Genomic DNA, 17735 nt, shown 5'->3' with positions numbered 1-17735 from the left:
GTCATTTTCGATAATGTTAACTGAAAGGTAAAAACAGTTTATGGTTGCCCAAAAGTTTTCATTTTAAATTAAAAAAAATAAAATTAAAGAAATTGCTAAAGAGAAGTCATTTCAAAATTTGTGCTTTAACATTTTGAAACAAGAGCAAGTAAAACTTCATTTTGAAGTGTTCTTTCGAAACAAAGCTAAATGAGAATTCCTGAAAACACGAAGTTTTGTTGGAAAATTTCAAAAGGGGATTTTTCCGGTGCATATTTGGGTTATTTTATCGGCTCTACTCCCTAACCATCTATAAGTGCAGTGAAGGTAACTATGGAACTTCTGTCTCCTTTCCCAGACAGAAATGGTAAAAATGGGCATTACATTTGCCTGCTTTACAAGTGTGTTGTAAAGCTTAATTCATTTCATTCCTATTTTGAAGTCACTTAGTTGACCTTCAGACAAAGGTATTCTATGCATAGCACATCGAAGGAAAATAGAAACATCAGGATTGGGAGCTGGCGGAAATTCAGATTTCCACATGGACTGCCCTAGGGCCAGGGACCCTAGTGCTTCCAAACTCCCAGGCCAGCTGGCTCCCAGAGCTACCTGACTCCTGTAGCTTGTCGAGTCAGCTGACCAGGGACTCCAGCAACCCGGAGAGTGGTGCTGGGCACCTAGACCCTAAAAACACCATAACAGAGGCTCTAATTCAATGTACCTCCTAAATTTAAAGAGACATAGTAAGAGGGCCAAAAAAGTGCCATCATGGCTAAATAACAAAGTAAAAAAAGTGGTTAGAAGCAAAAAGGCAACCAATAAAAATTGGAAATCAAATCCTACCGAGGAAAATAGAAAGGAGCATAAACTCAGGCAAGTCAAAGTATAATTAGGCAGACCAACAAAAAAAAATTGGAAGAGCAACTAGACAAAGACTCAAACTAACTGCAAAAATTAACAACCAGTTGGGCCAATCAAGGTGCTGAAGGAGCACTCAAGGAAGACAAGGTCATTGAGGAAAAGCTAAAAGAATTTTTTGCATTCACTTCAGAGGATGTGAGGAAGGTTCCCACACCTGAGCCTTTCTTTTTAGGTGACAGATATGAGGAAGTGTCCCAGACTGATGTGTCAGTAGAGGAAGTTTTGGAACAAACTGAGAAATAAAACAGGAATGAGTCTCCAGAATTGGATGGTATTCATCCAAGAGTTCTGAAAACTCAAATATGAAATTGCAGAACTACTAACGCTGTTACGTAACCTATCACTTAAATCAGCTTCTGTACCAGATGACTAGAGGATAGCTAATGTGACATGATTTTTTTAAAAAAAAGGATCCAGAGGTGATCCTAGCAATTACAAGCTGGTAAGCCTAACTTCAGTACAAGGCAAATTGGTTGTAACCTAATTTTCAACTGCTTGACTTTGCAACTTAAATGTTTTTAAATATTGTGTGTATAACTTCCAAAGTTTTTTTGAAAAAGCAAACTGAACCCCCCACCCGAGAAATCCCATCACATGGACCCCTATTGATTCCCACATATTTGATTAACAGGGTTGGAACCTTTAGATCCACTACACAAATCTCTGCCACTTGAGCTAATGGAATAACTGAAAGCAATAGTAGGTTGTCATTCTCTATGTGAGCCAGCTAATAGAAGGGGATGAGACACACATTTAGCCAGCAGAATTTCAGTTATATGCTGACAGCAGAGGAATACAAAGACTCAGACCTCCTGGATTCTATTCCGTGTTCTGAGATGGGTGTACACTCTGGTGGTAACAGACCCTTCTGCCCCATATCCCAAGCCTGAGCTCTTCTGCTCCTGACGTGTCCAACTTGCTCTTCTCCCAGTTTCTCGCCTTCTCACCACCAGACTGTTTAATCACACTCCCCGTTTCCTCCCACTGTTCCATGTCCCAATGCCACCCCTGAACACTTCATTTCACTTCTCCCCTCCTTGTCCCAGTGTCCTGCCTTGCTACCTTTCCAGGCCTGGATCCTCACTGTTCTGCCTTCCAGTCAGATAGCTTCCCATCTCCTTGCTGCCTGGCATCGTCAGCAGAAGCAACTGAGACAGTCTCCATGTTTTCAGTTCCTTTGCCTAGCATCACAACAGCCCACAGCAGCCAGGAGTAATTGCAACGGAAGTCCTGCTCAATACTTGCAGCCCTGGGATGGAGCATACTCAGGGCAGACAGAATCTTGGGAAAGTTTAGCAACCCATTCTAAGCAACCTCTACTGAGCATGTGCAAACTGATATTCAGAGGTTCATAAATTGGCCAAATTTGGGGATTTTTTTTTCTCAGGATGTCAACATAATAATACCTAGCACTTACTTAGTGCTCTTCGTTAGTACGTATGAAAGTACTTTCCTAAGAGTGCGATGTATGATTATCCCCATTTTTCAGGTGGGGAAACTGAGGCACTGAAGTGACTTGCCCAATGTCGCTTAGCAGGCCAACGGCAGAGCTGGGAATAGAACCCAATCCAGTCCCAATCCAGTGTTCTGTATTTCAGGCCACCGGGTGAATGCCCGCCCAAATTTCAATCCCTGTTCCATAGGATGGAGGCACTAGAGCTTCTAAACAAAGTGGGTTGTAAGAAATTTTTAACATGGGCAAAACATATTTTATCCTTACCCTGTCCTGAATTGCTGACATTTTCTGGAAGTGTTCAGACTGAGGCAGGCATAGACCATGGGAAACTTCAGCCCATATGCTTAAAAGTTTGCCAAACTATAAGCAACTGAAAATGGTCTCATAATGATATGTGTCAGGCAACTTGAACTATAGGCATAGCTACCAGCACTGGAAAATTGTGGCCGATTAGAATAATGAAACATCCACTAGTAAATTATACCCAACATATTTATTTCATGGAGGCTTAGACATTTCATCACTTCACAATTAAATGCCAAATGACTTACATAGGTAATTAATTAGATAAAGAGCATTACATTTAATAGCACCTTAAGCATGGCTGTCCAAGAGATATAATCTGAAAGATCCAACAGCATCAGTAGAAATACTAGTATCCTGCCCAAGTTTAAATCATGTGTAACCAGGCCTAATTATCTCATTTCAAAAGTTGCCAACTCAATTTTTAGGAGCTCTCACCTGCTAAACATATGCTGGGATTTAGGATTTTGGGTTCACCTCTCCCACTTCCTTCTATCTTATTGCTATACCTGATTTCCTATTTTCCTGGCACTGCAAGGTCAGGCTAGTGACTTGAGAAACTCTTGAGTGTCTATGGGTATTATGTGAGGCTGATTTTTGTTTTATTTGTTTTGATCAGTACCCCATACCGAATCCGCCCTTGCTTTCATGTTAGATCACTGGCATGATCTTAAATGTTTGGTCTCAAAGCTCAATGCTGTTTTTTCATGCACAAAGAGCAAGTCATACTTTCAAGTCTAAAATTATTCTAAATGATATTTAATTTAAAGAAAAAAGACTAGAGAACAAAAGGAAGTGTCATGACATATCTGCCAAGTTTTGTGCAGTTCTAGGACTGACATTTAATGGCAATTAATTTGAGATAATTTGCATATTTGCAAATAATTTGCATATAACCATACATTCCTGCCTTCAAAAAATGTGTAGATTTAATACTGATGAAAGGTATAAAATTTGTGATGTGATAGTGGGAATGAAAGCTCAAACTCATCTCACAACCACCAAACACCCAGTAAATGGAATAGTTTTTAATCTCTACTGGTCTGAGCTGGTTTCAAACAGGTGACAGACTGAAGTTCATTAGCAACCGTCTATGGCATCCAATCTCCTAACAAGTGCTAACTGCTAATTTCTTAGGATAAATTGCCATTGCTATATACATATTATAGATGGAGCTAGCAGTACCATCTGTTAAAGTTGTCCGATACATCTGTTTTCAGTGGTTTATAACTTTGTCAAACTTTAACTGTTCTGGCTGAAGTTTTCCATGGTGGATGCCTGCCTCTGACTGATTTCTGTTTGGAAAAAGTTTCAAATGAAACAGTTTAGCTGTTTCTGAGAATGAAGTTAGGAGAAATGCTTCTGCCATGCTAAAAAATTCCAATGACATTTTCTCTGAGACGCTCTAGAGACCCCCATTCTTTGAATGAGGGACTTGATATTGGGCAGGGGCTGGCCTTTGTATCAGAGATGTGTGTTTGGTTGTTCCTGTGAAAGTCTCACGTGAACATTGTGAAGATAAATCAATTAATGTTTGTGAAGCCGTCAGATACTATAGCAGTGAGCGCCATGGAAAAGCCCATAAGGTAAATTAATAATTCTGTCTTCAGAGCAGGGTTTGAATTGTGGGCAGTAAATAAGGCCTAGGGCCACCCATTGTTAAATGAGGCTAAAACAAGATATTGACTTGCTGCTCATTGAGTGAGCACGGTTTACTCTGGGCCCTGATCAGGTAATTAAAGCCTGTATTGTAATGCATATCCACAAGGGGGGCAAGGTTAAAGTTAAAAAAATTGTGTATAATACAGATATAACTCACACAGAGACAGAAATTATTATTAAGGTTACACAGTCAAACACTCAAAAGTTACAAAATGCCTGAATTACGGTGGCCTGTGAAAGCTTAACTCTGCCCTCTTGCGAGTATACCTACATTTTGTGTCACATGATCTTAAGTGGTTTTTGTTTGCCTTTCCCTCTGCTTCCCTCAGGTGACTCTTTCTTTTCCACACTATCTAGGCCTTTGTAATCCTTTCCCACTCAACCCCCCCTCCCACACACATACATCAAGTCAAGTTTGCAAATGCTTCTTCCTCTTTGCATCACACCAGGTTTCCCTTCCTCCCACAGCCTGCTGCGTAACAAAAAAGAATACAGACTAAAGCTTTTCACAGTTGTCCACATTTTCCACGTGGGTCAGCTTTGTGGTTCCCAAAGGGACTGTACAAGTCCTCAGCCTCTCGAAAAAGCAAGTCCCAAATGTCTCAAGTTGGGTACCCCAAAAGTGAGGCATCCAAAGTCAGTGGCTACTTCTGAAAATGTGGCTGATAACATACAAAGAAGAAAGCAGTATAAGGATTTCAACCCCTTCTTGCTACCTCACTTAATTTCTAATTTCCTATCCCAAGGCATCGCATTATTCAGTGAATGAAGTGAGTGATTGGTTTTACAAAGAATTCTAGTTCTGAAATACTGTTTTTTCCAATGGTTAGAACAAGGTAATTACACTTTAATATAGTTGAGAAAACAAATGATCCCAAAGCAGAAAGCGTATTTTCAGCTTGCAATGTAAACAAACAAACAAACAACAAAAAACGCATAAGAATGATGGAAATAACATGGGGATTGAAATAATTCAAGATGCTGTTTCTGCTTATATTTATTTTTGCACGGTTGCCTAATAGGAAATAGATTAAAAATGAAGTGCTGTCACAAATTGATAGACAGCCTGCATCTCATCCTCCCTGCAAAGTTAATAGGACTGCAAAAGCCTTAAATACTGTAGGCTGCTGAAACAATTAAAAAAGAAAGTAACCATTATCTAATAATAATGAAAAACAAACAACAAATAGCTATTACATAGGATGTTTTATCAGTAGATCTCAAAGTGCTTTACAAAGGGGGGGTTCAGTATCATTATCCCCATTTTACAGGTGGGGAAACGGAGGCACAGAGTAGTGAAGTGATTTGCCCAAGGTCATCCAGCAGGCCAGTGGCAGAACCAGCTATCACGGCTAAGTCTACTGAGTCCCATCCCAGTGCTCTAACCACTAGCCAACAATCCCTTCCCTCTGTGAAAGTCAGGTTTTGCTGTTTCCAATGCATGAGCAGATGTTAACATCACACTATGACAGAGTTAGTTGCCAAAAAAACAGCTCTCTAAACCCAATGTGTAATGAACCCATGGCCAAATGACTCCATTGTAATAAACAGGGATAAAACCTGTGACCTTTAGCACCAAAAGCCCCTACTACTTGAGCTAAAGATTAACCTCCCCTGCTGTCCGTAAGCAGCAGACTCTTACAGTATGTCTACACTGCAATAAAAAACCATGGCACCAAGTCTCTGAGCCCAGGTCAGCTGATTCGACCTTGTGAGACTTGAGCTGTGGGGCTAAAAATTGCCATGTAGACATATGGGCTTGGGCTGGAGCCCAGGCTCCGAGACCTTTCCCCCCACCCCCTTACAGGGTCTCAGAGTCAGCTGACATACACCAGCTGCAGACGTGTCATGGGTCTTTTGCACAGTGTAGAGGTACCCTTAGGTAACTCTACACTTGAGCTGGGAGGTCGAATTCCCAGCTCACGTAGACGTACCTGTACTAGTGCTGCCTGAACTAGCACCAAAAAATAGCAGCCTGGTCAGGGTGGCACAGGTGGCAGCTTGGGCTATCCGTCTGGACTAGCCGGATCCCCTGGGTACATAGCTGGGAGGCTAGCCTGAGTCACCACCGAGCTATCCCAGATACACTGCTATTCTTAGCGCACTAGTTTGAGCAGAGCTAACACAGGTACTTTGATCTAAATGGCGAGGAAACATACCTCTCAGCTCAAACAGATGCAGTCTCACTCTCACAAAGTCAGGAGACATGCACTAAGTCAGTATGCTGCAAATGGTATTGAAGACTTTTTTTTTAAAAAAAACTTTCCATAAGAAGATAAGATCAAATTGTTAGGGCCCAATTCTGTAAGGTGCAAAGTGCCCTCAAGTTCTCTTAACTTCAGTGGATCCACCTCTTGGGGATTCTGTTTGATAGAAGAACAGTGTAACCCCAAGTCAAAACCTCCCAGCCTTCTTCCCCAAGCTTACTAATCCCTTAAGCCTTTCCCATGGCTCAACAGTCCTTTCAGTCCTTACCGCTACTTCACTGTGCTCTCAGTCCTTACAAGAGCTTCCCCCTACTTCCAGGGCTTCCCCATCCTATATAGTCTCTCTCAGCTGAGCAGTCTTCCTCTCTGACGCCGCTCCCCCACATCTCTACAGGCCTCTGCTGAGGCTTCCCCAAGGCCCTTCGCACTAGGACTCTTTCCTTAAGACTTCTGCCTAGGAACTGTGGCAAATAATCTACAGCTTGGCCTCTTCTCCGGAGTCCCTTCCTAACTCAACTACTGGTTTGTCCTTGTACCTTATCCTGCTACTTGGCCACCTGGTTTCTGTCACCTGGAAAACAATTCCCTTATACAGCCAGTCTTGGAATGGGCACAATGGGATGTGCATGCATCCCAGGCCAAAGTAATGTTACATCCTCTGTATACGAAGGGGCCACCACTGACATCAGTGTGTAAAGGGGAATATTCAAAGGCTCACTTCTGAGTACCTCCTGCAGGGATGGAGGGCCCATTTTGATGCCTGAAGTAGTAAAGAGGTCTGCTGGGTTGGAACTAAGAGGAGACTGATCATACTCCAAGATCAGAATTCTTTGCTGTCGCTTATTGTGCCTGTCAAATAGCCCCAGAGCAAGTGAAGTGAACACTGCAAGGGTTAACATTATATGTTTCAATTTGCTGGAGGAGACAATCTTCAAGCTGGAAAAATAAAAAAACAAACCTGGAACCTGCATTATCAACATTTCTCTTCCACGGAGATGTGATTTTTAACACCAAACTTTTTGTTCAACCCCCGGGCAAGAGATTTGTCTGTTTCCAAAGTTACACACACTGCACTGAATCTGAGTGAAAGATAGCGCTTCAGTCTTTGCATTAGACATTAGTGTCAGCCATTTTTAGGATTAATGATCCGAGAAATGGCGATGATGAGACAAATCAGCTGGTGAGCATTCTTTCACACAAAGTTCAATATAAATTTCAGAGCAGAAAGTTTCATCAGAAGCACTCTTGTACCGGGCAACAAAGCTGCTGGATATAGGATTTGAATGGTGGTGGCTCATAGGATGTTATTGCAAAACAAATGAAAGAAGACACTCTGCCAATTAAATCATGGGAATTTAATTGTGATACTTATATTTCTTTTCACTTTAAGTAGGAGTGTGTTGTTACAACTGATGTGGTGCAGATCTAGCATTAGATGCTGGTGCTGTAATCTATTTTATCTGCATACACAATTAGCATTCACTCTCCTATCACTGGGCTTTGTTATTTATACCTTCAAAAAATAGTAAATAATTTGTACATTTGTAAAACCTTCCATACAGTAACAGGCTTTCAAGACTCCATCCAGTGGAAGCAGCTTCAGCCATAACAGGGACTGCTGCACTGGGGAGGGAGTAAAACAGGGACCAGTCAGGACCACCCCTTCCCTCAGCACCCTCCTGTGTAGGGGAGACCTTGCACACATTTTATGGAGGCACTAGGATCCAGGTGGGGTCCCCCCCTCCCTCCATTTATCATTGGGGAAAAACTGCAGAGAGGAGCCAGCCAGAGAGTCCAGCTGGCAGGGATAGAGACAGCCAGAGCAGGGACCTCTGGAAAGGCAGAGAACTTGCTATAGTTTTGACATGACTTTCTCTGCCCTGTGCTGACTGGCTTTTTGTGACAACCCTAACCCACCATCTTCTTCCTCCAGCTTCATTCCACACCTGCCCCTCCTTTTCTCTTCTGCCCTACCCCCCCCTCCCCACCAACTTTCCTCTCCCTTTTCTTTCCATTTAGCTGATCCCCTCCTAAGTAACCCACCCCAAAAAGAATCGTGGAACTAACATGAAAAAAAACCTAACTGGCTTCAAGACTGAGCTTGATACGGTTATGGAGGGGATGGTATGATGAGACTGCCTATGATGGCATGTAGACAATCTGCGATTGCTAGCAGCAAATATATCCAATGGCTGGTGATGGGACACTAGATGGGGAAGGCTCTGAGTTACTACGGAGAATTCTTTCCCAGGTGTCTGCCTGGTGGGTCTTGCCCACATGCTCAGAGTCTAACTGATCCTTCTATTTGGGGTCAGAAAGGAATTTTCCCTTGGGTCAGATTGGCAGAGACCCTGAGGAGGGAGGGGGGGTGGTTCTCCTTCCCCTGCAGCATGGGGCACCAATCACTTGCAGGTTTAAACCCATGTAAATGGTAGATTATCTGTAACTTGAAGTTTTTAAATCATGGTTTGAGGACTTCAATAACTCAGCCAGAGGTTAGGGGTCTATTACAGGAGTGGGTGGGTGAGGTTCTGTGCCCTGTAGTGTGCAGGAGGTGAGACTAGATGATCATGGTGGTCTCTTCTGGCCTTAAAGTCTTTGTTTGCTGCCATCCCATTGGTCACAGTGCTGGTGTGTTCTACCCCTTCCCGCATCCTAAGTCTGTCTAATATGTTTAGACTGTAAGCTCTTCAGGGTAGGGCACATCAACTACCCTGTGTTCATACAGCACCTAGAACCATGGTGCCTCATTCTTGACTGGCCCTTAGCCACTACTGTAATAAACATGATTAAAAGTGATTTACAAATATTAATTCATTAACCCTAAACACTTCTTTGAGGTATGTATTATCCTCCCCCATTTTACAGATGGATAAAATGATGCACAACGAGGTTAACTGACTTTACCAGGGTCACAAAGGAAATTGAAAAAGTCCAAACAAGGCCAGTGTAAATGATCAGAGGCCTGGAAAGATGATATATGGAGAGATTGAACAATAGGGCTATTTAGATTAGAGAGGGCATGAATGAGAGACATGATAGGTGATCAGTTATAGAAGTCTCTTGCCAGTGCCTATTTTCTCTTTATCATAATAAAACAAGCGAACATCTGTTAAAATTAAAATGCGAGAAATTTTAAAAGTGAAAAATGGATACAGTTTTACACAAGGCGTGTCCAGCCTGTGGAACTCATTGCCACAGGGTCTCATGGGGGCCAAGTGTTTAGCAGGATTCAAAAGAGAGAGATGAATAATATAAAAATCCATAAGTACACTACAAAGGATTAAAATAAAAGGATCATCATCTCTCTTTTGCTTTAGGACATAAGCCAACAACTAAGGGCATGGGGTTAGGAAGGTGCTTCCCTCATGGGAATATTATAATATTTAATAAAGGTTAAACAGGCTTTTAGGCTGAGTAGGGATCTGAGAATCTCACTGTCAGCCATAGATAAAATATATAATATCCAGTTGCTGTATCTATGCATAACAAGAACAATCCCACTACAGAACAGGCCAGATCCTTTTAATAGTGTGTGTGGGGAGGAGGTGGGGGGGAGATTTGCTGGAGGGCTAGTGTCTAGTTTATCTCCATTTTTGTTGCCTCGTGTCAGTAGCACAGTGGATTATGGCAGCTGAGACTGTGTTTAGTATCATGTTTATTCTGATTTCTGAAACTTTTAAAGAAAAATTCGTGGACCATTCTGGCACTTCAAAAAGCTGTGAGTTTTCCTTTCCCTTTTACTCATTCCAATTGATAGTGGTTTTTAAAAAACAAACAATCATTCCAGAGGCTGCCATCACAATTTTAATTTTTGCATCTGCATCCATGAGTAACACAGGGTCAGTGCACATAAGGGACCACCCAGGCTGCCCTATATCCCATTATTGTATTGGGACCAGACCACCCCGACATATATGCTATTGTAACATATGATCTACCGCTGTGGTTTTCTCCCCATGTAGTGGCCGGACTAAGGTTTTAAGATTAAGAGGTTTAAGAATCTGCTATTCTCTCCACATTAACAGCTCTTGTCACTTAGTTCAAGCTGTTCAGCCTCTCATGCTTTTAGATGCAGAGTTTGCACGTTTAGTCCCCACAGATACACCAACCAAGGGCAACATAGTTGTGACTAGCCCCTTATGGGTGGGTGAGAGGGATTAAGCAGCTTTTCCCCCCAATCCCTTTGCAGGGGCATGTCACAGTAGTAGTTGCTGGGTCACTGAGCACCTGTTAAGACTCATACCAAGAGCAGTGCTCTATTATAGCTAGGCCAGCATGGAGCTTGCTGTACCTGTTCAAAGGGAGCTGCAGGAGCTGCTCTGGCCTATGCTTCCCATAATCCTGAACCTCAGCCATAATGCCTCTTGGAGCTGCTATTGTGGTGGAGTGTCTCCATAGCTACCCTGTCACAAGACTGTAGACTGATGCCCACAATCCAACCACGCATCTGGAGCAGGGGCAGAAGAAATTTGGAAAATAAGATTAGATGACAGGAGACAAAAGAAAATCTTAGAAAATGCAAACAATGGCCAGATGCTGAACAGAACTGCCCTCAAACTTTCCTGGTTTCTGCCATTACAGAATGATTCTGCCCTTGGTTGCAGGGCTCTACTGACTTCAGTGGTATCAATACCCTAGTAACATAGGGCAGAATTGTTCTGGATTTGGGATAAGAATTTCCACCATGCAAAGGGTGATGCTATACACACATGGCTATAAGTTATAATACTTTGTACTTCTATAGTCTGTATCCTCTAAGGGTCTCAAAGCACTTAAACCCTTAAATATCACAACCTCTGTGAGCTGGTTAATTATTATCTAACTCATTTTATGGTTAGGAAAAAATGTAGCACAGGTCATACAGCAGGTTAGGGACCGAGCAAAGAATGTAATCCATTTCATTTGATCTCCATTCCCTTACTCTAACCTCTTGATTACTCTCCCCCTCAAAAAGTATTTGAGCATTGTAGTACAATATTCATTAACCTCTCTCAATAGACCAGAGAGCAGAAACTCAAGTTCATATTTTCTTGGCTCCTTGGATAATTACTAATATTTTTTTCATGCGTCAATTCAAAACTAATTTATTTTGTGGACAGCAAATGGCTCTTCTTGGAGTTTAGGTAGGGGATAGATTTTGATTAGTGGCTGTTTTATTTTACTCCACTTGCATATTCAGTGTCCTGTTTTACAAGGGGAGTCTCTTGTCATAGTTCACTTTACTCTGCAATTCCTTTATAATTTCTGTGTGTGTGTGTCTGGCTAATGGCGCGCTGCAGGGTTCAAAGATGTTTTCTTGCTTTCAAAGAGTAGTCTTTGTGTGCAAGTTGTCCCAAGTCTGATATGCAGCAGCGTTATGGTTTTGCTCTTGATTGAGCGCTGCTGCCCTGAGTTTCTTTTAAAGCTCTAGCTATTCTGGGAGATGTGTATAATTTAATATGTTCAATAGATTTCTTGTCAGGCATTCATGTACGACTTCCTTCATCTCTCACTAGGATGTTTGATTTTCCACAGTAATTGGTTTTTGCTGCATTTGTGTTTCCTTCTATGACCTGTGGTAAATCCATGATTTTTTAGCTGAGGGCTGGTTAAGCATTTGCTGATACCTACAATACTGTGTTAGTTTTTAGGCAACTCTAAGTCCTTTTGTGTATGGTTTCAACACACACCTTAATATAGCCTATATGCAGTGTTGGGTAAAAGCACCCCCACCTGTACTGAAACCAAGTTAGAGAGGGTGCCATGAGCATGCAATTTAAGTCCATTGAGGTACTATAGGGACTATGATTTAGCTATGGGCCAACTCCGAGAATCCAAGAAAAGCACAAATCAGAGGGCTTTCCTTGAAGGAAGATAGCCTGAAGCATAGCAGGGCTCAGGGAAGGAATCCTCAGTACTACCGTTTATTTCAATGGCGAACGTGCAGCCCATTAAAACAAAATGGGAGGCAGAGGGAATGAGAAAGCGTTAAACCTGCAATTCATTCAGAGGGGCAATGACTGGAGAGTACAGAGTTAGGGTATGTCTACACTACGAAATTAGGTTGAATTTATAGAAGTCGGTTTTTTAGAAATCGCTTTTATATATTCGAGTGTGTGTGTCCCCACAGAAAATGCTCTAAGTGCATTAAGTGCATTAACTCGGCGGAGTGCTTCCACAGTACCGAGGCAAGCGTCGACTTCCGGAGCGTTGCACTGTGGGTAGCTATCCCACAGTTCCCGCAGTCTCCGCTGCCCATTGGAATTCTGGGTTGATATCCCAATGCCTGATGAGGCTAAAACATTGTCGTGGGTGGTTCTGGGTACATATCGTCAGGCCCCCGTTCCCTCCCTCCCCCCGTGAAAGCAAGGGCAGACAATCATTTCGCGCCTTTTTTCCTGAGTTACCTGTGCAGACACCATACCACGGCAAGCATGGAGCCAGCTCAGGTAACCGTCACCCTATGTCTCCTGGGTGCTGGCAGACGCGGTACGGCTTTGCTGCACAGTAGCAGCAACCCATTGCCTTCTGGCAGCAGACGGTGCAATACGATTGGTAGTCGTCCTCGTCGTGTCCGAGGTGCTCCTGGCCACGTCGGCTGGGAGCGCCTGGGCAGACATGGGCGCAGGGACTAAATTTGGAGTGACTTGACCAGGTCATTCTCTTTAGTCCTGCAGTCCTATTGAACCATCTTATGGTGAGCGGGCAGGCGATACGGACTGCTAGCAGTCGTACTGTACCATCTTCTGCCAGGCAGGCAAGAGATGAGGATTGCTAGCAGTCGTATTGTACCATCTTATGCCAGGCAGGCAAGAGATGAAGATGGCTAGCAGTCGTACTGTACCATCTTCTGCCAAGCAGCCATGAGATGTGGATGGCATGCAGTCCTTCTGCACCGTCTGCTGCCAGCCAAAGATGTAAAAGATAGATGGAGTGGGTCAGAACAAGAAATAGACCAGATTTGTTTTGTACTCATTTTCCTCCTCCCCTGTCTAGATCACACTGCAGTCACTCACAGAGAAGGTGCAGCGAGGTAAATCTAGCCATGTATCAATCAGAGGCCAGGCTAACCTCCTTGTTCCAATAACAACGATAACTTAGGTGCACCATTTCTTATTGGAACCCTCCGTGCAGTCCTGCCTGAAATACTCCTTGATGTACAGGCACACCCTTTGTTGATTTTAGCTCCCTGAAGCCAACCCTGTAAGCCGTGTCGTCAGTCGCCCCTCCCTCCGTCAGAGCAACGGCAGACAATCGTTCCGCGCCTTTTTTCTGTGCGGACGCCATACCAAGGCAAGCATGGAGGCCTCTGAGCTCATTTTGGCAATTAGGAGCACATCAACCACCACACGCATTATCCAGCAGTATATGCAGCACCAGAACATGGCAACGCGATACCGGGCGAGGAGGCGACGTCAGCGCGGTCCCGTGAGTGATCAGGACATGGACACAGATTTCTCTGAAAGCATGGGCCCTGACAATGCATGCATCATGGTGCTAATGGGGCAGGTTCATGCTGTGGAACGCCGATTCTGGGCTCGGGAAACAAGCACAGACTGGTGGGACCGCATAGTGTTGCAGGTCTGGGACGATTCCCAGTGGCTGCGAAACTTTCGCATGTGTAAGGGCACTTTCATGGAACTTTGTGACTTGCTTTCCCCTGCCCTGAAGCGCATGAATACCAGGATGAGAGCAGCCCTCACAGTTGAGAAGCGAGTGGCGATAGCCCTGTGGAAGCTTGCAACGCCAGACAGCTACCGGTCAGTTGGGAATCAATTTGGAGTGGGCAAATCTACTGTGGGGGCTGCTGTGATGCAAGTAGCTCACGCAATCAAAGATCTGCTGATATCAAGGGTAGTGACCCTGGGAAATGTGCAGGTCATAGTGGATGGCTTTGCTGCAATGGGATTCCCTAACTGTGGTGGGGCTATAGACGGAACCCATATCCCTATCTTGGCACCGGAGCACCAAGCCGCCGAGTACATAAACCGCAAGGGGTACTTTTCGATAGTGCTGCAAGCTCTGGTGGATCACAAGGGACGTTTCACCAACATCAACGTGGGATGGCCGGGAAAGGTGCATGATGCTCGCATCTTCAGGAACTCTGGTCTGTTTCAAAAGCTGCAGGAAGGGACTTTATTCCCAGACCAGAAAATAACTGTTGGGGATGTTGAAATGCCTATATGTATCCTTGGGGACCCAGCCTACCCCTTAATGCCATGGCTCATGAAGCCGTACACAGGCAGCCTGGACAGTAGTCAGGAGCTGTTCAACTACAGGCTGAGCAAGTGCAGAATGGTGGTAGAATGTGCATTTGGACGTTTAAAGGCGCGCTGGCGCAGTTTACTGACTCGCTTAGACCTCAGTGAAACCAATATTCCCACTGTTATTACTGCTTGCTGTGTGCTCCACAATATCTGTGAGAGTAAGGGGGAGACGTTTATGGCGGGGTGGGAGGCTGAGGCAAATCGCCTAGCTGCTGGTTACGCGCAGCCAGACACCAGGGTGGTTAGAAGAGCACAGGAGGGTGCGGTGCGCATCAGAGAAGCTTTGAAAACCAGTTTCATGACTGGCCAGGCTACGGTGTGAAAGTTCTGTTTGTTTCTCCTTGATGAAACCCCCCGCCCCTTGGTTCACTCTACTTCCCTGTAAGCTAACCACCCTCCCCTCCTCCCTTTAATCACCGCTTGCAGAGGCAATAAAGTCATTGCTGCTTCACAGTCATGCATTCGTTATTCATTCATCACACAAATAGGGAGATGACTACCAAGGTATCCCAGGAGGGGTGGTGGAGGAGGGAAGGAAAATGCCACACAGCACTTTAAGCACAGCACTTTAAAAGTTTACAACTTTAAAATTTATTGAATGACAGCCTTCTTTTTTTTGGGCAATCCTCTGTGGTGGAGTGGCTGGTTGGCCGGAGGCCCCCCCACCGCGTTCTTGGGCGTCTGGGTGTGGAGGCTATGGAACTTGGGGAGGAGGGTGGTTGGTTACAGAGGGGCAGCAGTGGCAGTCTGTGCTCCAGCTGCCTTTGCTGCAGCTCAACCATACACTGGAGCATTCTGGTTTGGTCCTGCAGCAGCCTCAGCATTGAATCCTGCCTCCTCTCATCACGCTGCCGCCACATTTGAGCTTCAGCCCTGTCTTCAGCCCGCCACTTACTCTCTTCAGCCCGCCACTTACTCTCTTCAGCCCTCCACCTCTCCTCCCAGTCTTTTTGTGCTTTCCTGCACTCTGACATTATTTGCCTCCACGCATTCGTCTGTGCTCTGTCAGTGTGGGAGGACAGCATGAGCTCGGAGAACATTTCATCGCGAGTGTGTTTTTTTTTCTTTCTAAGCTTCACTAGCCTCTGGGAAGGAGAAGATCCTGTGATCATTGAAACACATGCAGCTGGTGGAGAAAAAAAAAGGGACAGCGGTATTTAAAAAGACACATTTTATAAAACAGTCGCTACACTCTTTCAGGGTAAACCTTGCTGTTAACATTACATACATAGCACATGTGCTTTCGTTACAAGGTCGCATTTTGCCTCCTCCCACCGCGTGACTACCCCCTCAACCTTCCCCCCTCCCTGTGGCTAACAGCGGGGAACATTTCTGTTTAGCCACAGGCAAACAGCCCAGCAGGAATGGGCTCCTCTGAGTGTCCCTGAAGAAAAGCACTCTATTTCAACCAGGTGACCATGAATTATATCTCACTCTCCTGAGGATAACACAGAGAGATAAAGAACGGATTTTGGTTGAATGCCAGCAAACATACACTGCAATGCTTTGTTCTACAGTGATTCCCGAGTACGTGTTACTGGCCTGGAGTGGTAAAGTGTCCTACCATGAAGGACGCAATAAGGCTGCCCTCCCCAGAAACCTTTTGCAAAGGCTTTAGGACTACATCTAGGAGAACCGCAAATGCCAGGGCAAAGTAATCCTTTCACATGCTTGCTTTTAAACCATGTATAGCATTTTAAAAGGTACACTCACCAGAGGTCCCTTCTCCGCCTGCTGGGTCCAGGAGGCAGCCTTGGGTGGGTTCGGGGGGTACTGGCTCCAGGTCTAGGGTGAGAAACAGTTCCTGGCTGTCGGGAAAACCGGTTTCTCCGCTTGCTTGCTGTGAGCTATCTACAACCTCCTCCTCATCATCTTCTTCGTCCCCAAAACCTGCTTCCGTATTGCCTCCATCTCCATTGAAGGAGTCAAACAACACGGCTGGGGTAGTGGTGGCTGAACCCCCTAAAATGGCATGCAGCTCATCATAGAAGTGGCATGTTTGGGGCTCTGACCCAGAGCGGCTGTTCGCCTCTCTGGTTTTCTGGTAGGCTTGCCTCAGCTCCTTCAGTTTCACGCGGCACTGCTTCGGGTCCCTGTTATGGCCTCTGTCCTTCATGCCCTGGGAGATTTTCACAAAGGTTTTGGCATTTCGAAAACTGGAATGGAGTTCTGATAGCACGGATTCCTCTCCCCAAACAGCGATCAGATCCCGTACCTCCCGTTCGGTCCATGCTGGAGCTCTTTTGCGATTCTGGGACTCCATCATGGTCACCTGTGCTGATGAGCTCTGCATGGTCACCTGCAGCTTGCCACGCTGGCCAAACAGGAAATGAGATTCAAAAGTTTGCGGTTCTTTTCCTGTCTACCTGGCCAGTGCATCTGAGTTGAGAGTGCTGTCCAGAGTGGTCAGAATGGAGCACTCTGGGATAGCTCCCGGAGGCCAATACCATCGAATTGTGTCCACAGTACCCCAAATTCGAGCCGGGAACGTCGATTTAAGCGCTAATCCACTTGTCAGGGGTGGAGTAAGGAAATCGATTTTAAGAGCCCTTTAAGTCGAAATAAAGGGCTTCACTGTGTGGACGGGTGCAGGTTTAAATCGATTTAACGTTGCTAAATTCGACCTAAAGTCCTAGTGTAGACCAGGGCTTAGGGAGATGCCCAAATCTTCCCTGCAGTGATGGCACCCATGCTGCAGGCACATAAAACCCAGGAAACTGGTCTCTGGCTGGCAATGGAAGGTGATGTGAAGGATCAGCTGAGATAGTTCACTGCTCCTCTTCAAAATGGGATTTGGCCCACTGCAGGCAAATCCAGTGGCATCAGCCTCAACATCCTCCTTTCCACATGCCAGTCCTTCCTCCATAGAGCATAGGCAGGAGCGAAGTCCCTTTGGATCAGCTCTCTGCTGCTTAACCAACAACAAGATCGTGAGCAAGGCATTTGGCCCTTATGCTG

General features: G+C 44.8%; 2 protein-coding genes across 8 annotated transcripts in view; both read right to left on the bottom strand.

The window, feature by feature from the left end:
* The window catches only part of KCNIP1 (potassium voltage-gated channel interacting protein 1), a 547511-nt gene that overhangs the window by 226193 nt on the left and 303583 nt on the right, over positions 1-17735 (bottom strand). The window lies entirely within an intron of this gene.
* On the bottom strand, positions 15362-17247 carry LOC140916402 (uncharacterized). The gene is made up of 2 exons (XM_073358058.1): positions 16491-17247; positions 15362-15903 (listed from the first exon to the last, which is right to left on the bottom strand). The coding sequence occupies exons 1-2, from the start codon at positions 17068-17070 to the stop codon at positions 15362-15364; spliced, it is 1122 nt and encodes a 373-aa protein (XP_073214159.1). The 5' UTR covers positions 17071-17247.

Source organism: Lepidochelys kempii, chromosome 8 (genome assembly GCF_965140265.1).
Source record: "Lepidochelys kempii isolate rLepKem1 chromosome 8, rLepKem1.hap2, whole genome shotgun sequence".
In the NCBI taxonomy this organism is placed as follows: domain Eukaryota; kingdom Metazoa; phylum Chordata; order Testudines; family Cheloniidae; genus Lepidochelys; species Lepidochelys kempii.
Note: the sequence above shows the minus strand (reverse complement) of the source record. Positions and strands in the feature narration are given on the sequence as shown.

Bases quoted from the DNA above. Each gene is read 5' to 3' on its own strand.
- LOC140916402 (XM_073358058.1), bottom strand. From the start codon at position 17,070: ATGCAGAGCTCATCAGCACAGGTGACCATGATGGAGTCCCAGAATCGC. The intron at 15,904-16,490 runs GTGAGTGTACCT...TTTCTCCACCAG, and splicing joins AGGCGGAGAAGGGACCTCTG to CTGCATGTGTTTCAATGATC.